Below are 8,903 nucleotides of genomic sequence, written 5' to 3'. Positions count from 1 at the left end.
TCCAAACTGTCTGCAAGCTTCTCCTGACAATACAGTGATTTGTCGACTATGCTACAGCAAGTCGCTTGTATATGATAAAGTCGTTGGCCTATTTTACAAAAACCTCTGCTACGGAGCCATAACATGAGATACAAATTAATGGAGCCTTTCATACATTGTCATGTTTCTTTAGAAATGAACAATGGACAAACAGTTTTGAAATGCTTCAGATGTAAAGTTATTAACTGTCAAAGTGACCTCAAAATTAATGGCAGTCAATGGGATGCTAACGGCGGGTAATGGCTTCTTAGCATTAAAATGGCGCCATAGGAGCTACCATAGACCGAATATATATCAATATATATACAGTCTCTGGGAGCTAGGCTAAGAGAGGAGAGTCTTACCCCCTTGTGAAAGATGGGCCAACGTTTGCTTCGGTGACAATGGGGCGAAAGAATCGGTGATGCTTATAGGCATAATCTGTATTCACATTTTGAAATAAGGCTAATATTAGTCATTATTACAGGTAAATCTCTATTTTAAATAAATCACACAAGACAAACTGACGACCATAACAATTTAATTACAAAATAAATATTTAAATGAAATAAAAATACTAACGCAGTAGAAATGTTACTTTGTACATTTTCATAGAAATTTTCCTTGTGTAGTAAGCTACATGAAAAATAATAATACAAAAGGACATCAGTTGACATACAGTAACTACTTCAATTGACCCCTTCCTTACTGCAGTTTCCAAAACAGACTGAATGACACCTGGGGCTTATAATGGGAGTTTTGTGTCACCAAGGTAGAGGCATGTATGCTGTTTAACTCCACAAAGCACATCAACATTTTTATATATATCTGTGAGAAACTTGCAATCCCAGTAAAAAAACAACAATTGTAATAATAATCTATAATAGGCATTTATACCAAATTGGTACTGCTTAAGTATTGGTTACTGTAGTATTGCTAGTAGTACTGCCTTCCTACTGGGTTTGCCACGTCTCTTCTGCAGCCTATGACACACTTCCTGGTGTGAGTTGATAGAAACTTGTCTACTGATAGTTATCTGATGTGACTGAACTCACAAAGACAGTAGAGAAAGAGAGATAGATTTCAAGGAATTTTGAATTTTTAGATTTTTGAGAATTTTAAATATCAGTCATTCATTCATACACAATCTTCTGCGGACATGTCATCAGTTGATAGATTTTTCTGATATATATTGTTCTCGCAAGTTACACCATATGTGTGGTAGAAGATTTGAATAGCTAATGAAGTGACTGATTGTGTCTGACAACACTGTCCTATGTCTAATCTTATTCACAAAAAAAAAATTAGTTTGAACGCTGTCTCCTCAAACGCTAGACGGAAACATTTCATTATTGCATTTAAAGCAGCTGCACACCAACTGTCCGACATACAGTATATTACTATGACAAATTAAGGCTTTTCAAATAATGTTTAAAGAAAAGATGACACACTTTTAAAAGGGTGCTAGTCCAAATATTCAGATGTATCAATAAATATAGATTCTAAAAATGTGTAACCACTTTTAAATACCAAAGAAATGACCAAATTACAATAAATGATGCAGTAATAAGCTATAAAAGAAAAGGTGTCGGCCTGTTTGGTTCAACATTGCACTGGCTCCCAGGGATGTCCATTGTGTCAGGTGTGTAACAGCAGTCTTTCCACTAATCTAATCAAACTTCCGGTTAAAGCTTGTCATTACAAACACTCTGCCCATCAGCAGGACGGCATGTCAGCAAAACAACCCAGCTGTTTGAGTCTCCGGCTGCAGACACAGTATAGATGAGCGGATGAAACTCTGAATGCTGGGTTGGAAATAAATAGTGAACCACACTGCAACTGGAGGTTCGGGTCGCCACTGCAGTTACCTGCGAGGGTTCTGGCACCTGAAAAACATAAGAAAAAATAACGGATCTTTAATGCTGTTACTTGATAGTTGGGGGATGTATGAATACCTTTCACCTAAGATTGTCCATCACCTGTCACATTCTTTTGTTTTTTGTCTCTCTTTTCTTTTCCTTCCTCTTCCTCTTTGCCTTTTCCTACAAGGGGAACACAATTACCAACGAGCTTCCATTCTCTCAGATGAAAAATTATTATTCTTATCAACAATCTCAAAACTGATGCAGCAATACATTCTTGTTCTTACCTTTCAACCTTCGTAATAGGTTTCCTGACTCTGAGGAACAAATCAAAAAATTAGAAAGATCATCTAGGTGCAACATCATTTAATAGTCGTAAGTATGTGCCAAACCTGTCTCCTAGAAATTATGTTTATGTACCAATACTTTGTTTTGACAAGCATGTTTTGGGGAAACATAATAGCTGGATTATGTTCACTGGCCACATTTTTAAGTCTTTAGCAGATATATTCAGTGTGAATATTTTGCAACTTTGCAGAAACATTAATTAGAAAAGTTTCCTCATTATGTTGATACAAATTGTAACTTTGATGGCACTAAATACATAAATGTAATTTCTAGGTAGACAGGGTTGGTATTTGCATACTTATGAATATTTCATGTCACAAATGACTTCTTTTCTTACCTACATTCACATGTCTGATGCTCCACAAATGTCATCTCAACATATTCTTGACCTGGCTCTGATGGCCTGATTTTCAACAGCTAAGGGATAACACCAGTTAAGATTACCAATAGAAGCAAATACAGCACATAGAGTAATGGATCACACAAATGTAACCATAATAATTAGATTGCACATGTCCTTGTCTTACCTGCATGGTGACGTTTGTGGTGTGGGTGGGATGGCACTCCAGGTTTTCGTCCCCACAGCAACCTGCACACCTCACCAGCGGCACACAGGCAGGGCTATAGATGTGCTCCACCTCTGTCGGGTACTCCTGCACCACCTCCACTAGCTTCTCAATGGTCCGGCAGAAGCTGCGACCCCACACTTCTTGGAACATTAACACTGTGGATGTGAGTATGGCAGTTGAGCATAGGCCCCTTTGTGGTTACAAATGAGTCATATTGTGTTTTTTCTGAAGAATCTTGCTTTGAGAGGAAAATACAAGTGCAAGATTAGATAAAAGTATATTTGTTGTTATTTTCTGTCCACCTATCTTTCTTTCTATCTTTAGTTCACAGTGCAGATTGCAATCGACATCCAATTTATTTGAGTTTATCTATGTAAAAGCTTAATTAGAGCTACCAGAGAAGAGATATTTGTACTGCTTGAATTAAGCTGCACTGTTTATGATCACACACACGAAAAGTATCAGTAATTACCTCAATAATCCAACAATGGCAACCTTATACCATGTACACAGAAACATAAAACCAGTTGCAATACGCCAGTGTGCATCCTGTTTTCATTTTGAAGTAAAAATGTTTGTGTAATGTACAGTACCCTTTCCTATGGGAGTATATGTGTTTAAGTGTCCCAGTTGTACAGTCTGTGGGGAAGGAACAGGGACGACTATGACCGAACAAACAGAGAAGGAAGAGAAAACAAACATTGGAAACATGGCCATGAACAGAACCCTGCTGGAGCTGGAGCTGTGCTGCCCCCCAGGCACCTCTGGGACTGCAGTGACCCACGGGGTCACCGAATGGAGCCTGACACTACAACAAGCTGTTTATAAAAGCAGACAGGCTGAGAGGAGAATGCTGAGGAAGCATCTACAATAGGAAGATGAGGCCACAAACTATAATGTTGTACAGCGCAAAGCGCCAGTTCACTGGCCAGTTGCAGCTCCTTGAGCTCACTATATGTCTGCTGCTTTTCCTGTTATATGATCTCTAATCCTCTGGCTGCATGTTTTACATTCAATTTATTTCTCTTTTATCAGCATAAATGTATGCTGATGGCAGGAAGGAAGAGGATAAAAGGTAAGCAGCTGAGTCTACTAGTCTAGATATGCCATGCTATTCTCTAAAGTCAGAAGAAATTATTAGAGCTTGATTATCAATATTTCTTAACACCTTAGTTCAAAGGTATTTTGTCAGAGCTGGCATCCATTCATTTGGTTTCCATCAGACTTCTACCACTAACACTGTAAAAAATATGGTTTGACAAAATAGCTTTTTTTTTTTTAAATAACTCTTGTTGACTCTTGTGCTGTAAAATATGATTTTAAAAGCAACACCCTTAACATGTAGAGAATATTTCACAAAAAAACAAGCAGTAATTCTTACCTTCTGTTGTATTGGTTATGCTTGACAAGGGAAGACTCTGCAAAACAGAAAATAAAAATGTTGATTATTCATTCAGGTTTGCTGTGACTACATATTATAGTAGGCGACATGTTCACACAATGCACCTCTTACTACTTTAATACAAACCTTTCGGAATTGTTTAGAAAATGCCCTGTACTGTAAAGACAGCACCAGCCTGAGGTTTCAAAAATATCAGACACTCAAATGTCTTTGTCCTCTAGTGGTGCTAGCTGGAACTGCAGTAAAAATAAAGCAGGCGATCACACACCTTTTTTTCCACCCTGCAGTGGAAAAGTATTTTTGACAAGCAGCAGATCCAGTCTCTCTCTCAGTGTGTGTACACACATATATATATATATATATATATATATATATATATATATATATATATATATATGATGTTCCTCTGTGTGTGCGACTGTTTAGGTTCAAAACCTGTTTCCTGTGGTGTAAGATTCATCTCTCTATTTTATTTCCCATTGATGTTTTCCCCCTCCGTCTTGATTTTTTTCCCATCATCCCATGATAAACAGAGCGCAGTTCTCATTTGCCTGGGAAAACACAAATCCTCTAGTTGACTTCATCTCAGATTAATAAAAAACCCTCTAGCAGAAGAGTCGGACCGGCGACAGACAACCTGCTTCCGCAATCTTTCTCTGGTGTTACATTTCAGTTTTTGTGCAACACATACACACACACACACACACACACACACACACACACACACACACACACACACACACACACACACACACACATTTGATAGTTAGAATAACTGAAAGTGTACACAGACAGACAATGACAGTCCCAAATAATGCCAGTAAGGACTGTTGCTTTTTTACACCATCTGTCTGTTGCTAAAATGCATCTACTTCCTGTTATGGACCAAATTAAGTTTGGGAGTGAGGATAGCATCTGTCAACCGCACAGTGCTATACTGTTTTTCCAAACAATGCGATTAAAGAGGAATGTCCTGCTTTGATGATGATTTATTCACACTCCCTCAAACATTTTAGAGGTTCTTGTAATACTATTCTCAGCAACAGAAATTGTTGTACGACAGATTTCATATCAATAGTTGCACAAAAGCTTCCAGTCAACCACTTAGGTTCAGTCCTCCCTGTGCTAGGGGATCTGTTCAGGCATCTCCCTTTTTTCAAAGTGGCTGTTCATCTGGCCAAAATGTACAGCTGTTCCTCTGACAGAAGAGATGTCCCATAGAGTGGCGTTCATTGAGCTGTGTCGGCTTTACAACAGCACCACGGGATACAAGCTTCACTAGCAGAATCTGCTTCATTCACAGCATGGGAAAGACATAGCTCAGTTTAAGTTATTGTTAAAAGTCACTTCCACTCCTTGGGGAGCATTGATAATTTTCATTTTCTCTAGAAATGCCAGGCTTATAAAATAAATCCTTTTCCGGTAATAATTGGCATATGATCTGAACTTTCTTTCTTTTTATTGCTGCTTCACATCACAAGAGCTTTTTGGCTCTGGCTTCTCAGTTGCAGTTCAGAATGTGGTGAGGTGGGGATGATTTTCTGACCTCAGTCATGGGTTAAGCCTTGACATGGCAAGGAAGCATCTTGGGCACCTCCTGTGGTCAATAACAGAGGAGTGAGCTGCCAACAAGAAGCTGCCAAATTATGAAAGGCTGCATGAAGATCCTCACGTAGCCATTTCTTCCTTATCATGCACTTACAGTAATACTGTGTAATTAATAGTGACTGGGAGGTTATTCAGCTCTGGAAGGGAGGACCACATAAATACATGTGAAAAATACGGTTTTATAAATGCCAGATACAGGATTGCTTTCTGAGATTTCTTTCACTTCATTCCCTTGATGACATTTTTTCAGGGAGTTTTTACTCCAACATTGCTGTGTGTCATTTTCATTTATTGTTTTCATAATCTGGGTGTTGCTTTGAAACATAACTGTGATTAGGGGCTAGAACTAAACTTGACCTGACTATAAATTCTTCTAAACTTGGCTAATAATGGAATACCTCTACTTTGTGTCCTCTGCATTGCATGTACAACATCTGGGATCTGGGATAAACAAAAATTCCTTTGAAATCATTTAAAAAGCTTTATTTCAATCCTAATAAAAACAAGAACAACATGATACAATATTAATATGAAATAGGCATGGAAATATCACATATGGGTCATGCTCTGCAGCCCACATGGTCTCTATCCCATAGTTAGTACAATTTGTTTCAAGCTGTTGAAATCTGCTTCTCAGAGACCTTTGCTAAGCGGTGCAGTGTATTGTGTAAGTCTCCAGTGAAATTTTGTAAGCTGCTGACTAAGAGTTTGCTCTGTCCTCAGGGTCAGATCTGAGGACCTGTTGTGTCTCTGGGTTCCTGCTGCCAGGCCTGAGAGGCCTGGGCCTCACTATTCTCCACTCCCACACAGCTGAACTGTGTCATCTTTAACCTCTTTGCTTGAGTCCATCTGTCAGAGGAAGGGCAGCATGCATAGGGAGCAAAAACAAAACATGATGGGGACCCACCGTAATGGTCATAAAAGATTTTAAAACTTTTGAGGGTTGCCGGGGGGGGATTCCATAGCAGGTACTATGGCCACTAGCCAGCATATTCCACAGTGTGTTTCCTAAAGAGAAATGGAGACAACTTATGAAGTAAAGTAATGAAAATCAAATGCAGATCGGTTTCTTTGCAAGTTTAGCCAAGATAGATGAGCCAACTTCTCTCGGGTGACTGGACCGGAAAATCATGGAGAACTGGATTAAGTCATCAAAAATGTCTCTTCTCCTTTGGATTCCAAAACAATGACAATGATGTTTTGTCATTTAAAGTGAAAGGTATTCTAAGAAGCATAATAATCACGATGACACTTTCATTTAATTGTACTTTGAATCCAGGGGAAAGGGAAAAAAAAGAATGTAACAATACATGCACTAGTACAAAATGTAATCCTTTTTGCTTGGAAAAATACAATTTTCCTTAATATATTCTTATTCTACTTATAAAAGGGGAGTATCATTAAAGATACTCATTTAGGTTTGAGATGACAATGACTGGCTTTTTGTCACACCACATTTGGTTGACACAATGTCAAAATGTTCTGTTCAAAACTGAGTGAAGCCTGTTTGTATTTTTACCCATCAAAATAAGAAGCGTAACTCCAGCAGTTCTTCAGTTGGCACATTTCATCTTCAAAATAGCTTTCGCAAGAGGGATTTCAGTTTCAAATCCTAATTAGCAGAGGAGATTAAAATAAAACCATGGACTTTTAATCATCACCAGTTAGCAAACACATTTTTTGTGATTGATAAAAGGTGTAAAAAGGTGTAAACTGAGTTATGATGTATTTACTGTATAGTCCTCTAACCTGCACATTTATCATCTTTGACAAAATACAAGAGCTTGCACAAAGATCACTTTCAGACTTAGTCAACTGACTGAGGATTGAGGAAGAAGTTCAGACCTGTACCAGAAAACTACATGAGATTCTGAATCATTTCATAGTTTGAAGTTTAAGATAACCATGATTACTTGGTTTAATTTGGAGTGAGTTTTTGGAAAACCCCTCTTAAACCCGTCTTGACTTGAACAAATAAGGATCCCAGCTAGATTGGGCATCATGCCATTATTTACATGGCTTTCCAAAAGAGTCTACTTTAAAACTTAACCTTAATCGGCGAGGGTGACAGTGTGGATAAACAGAACACAAATGAGGTTTGGTCGTCTGTGTTAACTAAATCAGCTCTTGAACAGAGTTTGGTGATTTGGGGGATGCATGCAGAGGGGAAGTTGGCAAAAAATGTAAAGCTGGCAAACATCCCAGCAGTAATCCATACTAGTAAAACACCTGCATCTCCAACTCACTTAAAACACATAGGCCAGGAGCAACTGTTTTGTGGTTTTGGCCTGACTGAAGCTTGGCTCTGAACACGAGACCACACAGGACAGAAAGCACTGAAGCAGAACAAGTGAATACAAACACAGAGATGGCTAGACAAGTGAGAAACAGAGCAACCTCCCTGCCTCACTGAGCGTCCTCATCCATCCTTTATCGAGAACCAGATTCCACATCATCAACACCATGACCACGACTGTAATTCTCAGGCCTCTATCAGGGCCTGCCGGGCACAGTTTATATTCTTCGCTACTACAAAAGAAAGCCAAGTTCTGTTTTGTATCAATGAGGTGGGTGAACCTACAATCACAGCCGTGCCATTACAGGTCTGACAGTATCCAGCTGGGTTTCTAGGGTAGTCAGGCCAGGGCTTGTGATCATAGCAAAGCCAAAACAGCTCTACAGACCATGTGGTAAACTTGCCACAACACTTTTTCAAGCTATCTGGATGAATTGACCCTTTAAAATGCAAAGTTATTCCACAGGTTAGACACACTTTTAGTTGGGGTGTCATACAGGGTCAAAGCCACAAAGTACAATAAATAAACATATGTTACTGTTTGAAATAAATCCAGAACCTTAAAAATAAATTTGCAGCAGCTGGTTAGCTTAGCTTAGCTTAGCTTAGCATAAAGACTGGAAACAGTCGGAAACAACTAGCCTGGCTAAGTCCAAAGATAACAAAATCCAGCACCTTAAAAGCGCACTAACTGACATGCTGCATCTTGTTTGTTTATTAAGTACAAAAATCACAATGTAATGTGGGGGATTATATGCAGCTCAGCATAAATTATTTCAGGAAGACCTAACTTTTAATCG

At 38.7% G+C, this 8,903-nt stretch overlaps 1 protein-coding gene across 2 annotated transcripts in view; it reads right to left on the bottom strand.

Annotated features, from left to right (window-relative positions):
* Window positions 1-542: 542 nt before the first annotated feature.
* The window catches only part of pgfb (placental growth factor b), a 14,850-nt gene continuing 6,489 nt past the window's right edge, over window positions 543-8,903 (bottom strand). Inside the window, exons 2-7 of one of the 2 annotated variants that reach the window (XM_032501045.1) lie at window positions 4,179-4,215; window positions 2,756-2,952; window positions 2,566-2,645; window positions 2,168-2,197; window positions 1,998-2,060; window positions 543-1,904 (exon numbers count right to left, since the gene is read on the bottom strand). In XM_032501045.1, coding sequence (XP_032356936.1) covers window positions 1,883-1,904; window positions 1,998-2,060; window positions 2,168-2,197; window positions 2,566-2,645; window positions 2,756-2,952; window positions 4,179-4,215 — 429 coding nt within the window. In that variant the 3' untranslated portion in view covers window positions 543-1,882. Of the gene's footprint in view, window positions 1,905-1,997; window positions 2,061-2,167; window positions 2,198-2,565; window positions 2,646-2,755; window positions 2,953-4,178; window positions 4,216-8,903 lie in introns of those variants that run through there. The other variant, XM_032501046.1, reaches the window with a different exon arrangement.

The sequence above is a fragment of the Etheostoma spectabile genome, chromosome 20 (genome assembly GCF_008692095.1).
Source record: "Etheostoma spectabile isolate EspeVRDwgs_2016 chromosome 20, UIUC_Espe_1.0, whole genome shotgun sequence".
NCBI classification, from domain to species: Eukaryota; Metazoa; Chordata; class Actinopteri; order Perciformes; family Percidae; genus Etheostoma; species Etheostoma spectabile.
Note: the sequence above shows the minus strand (reverse complement) of the source record. Positions and strands in the feature narration are given on the sequence as shown.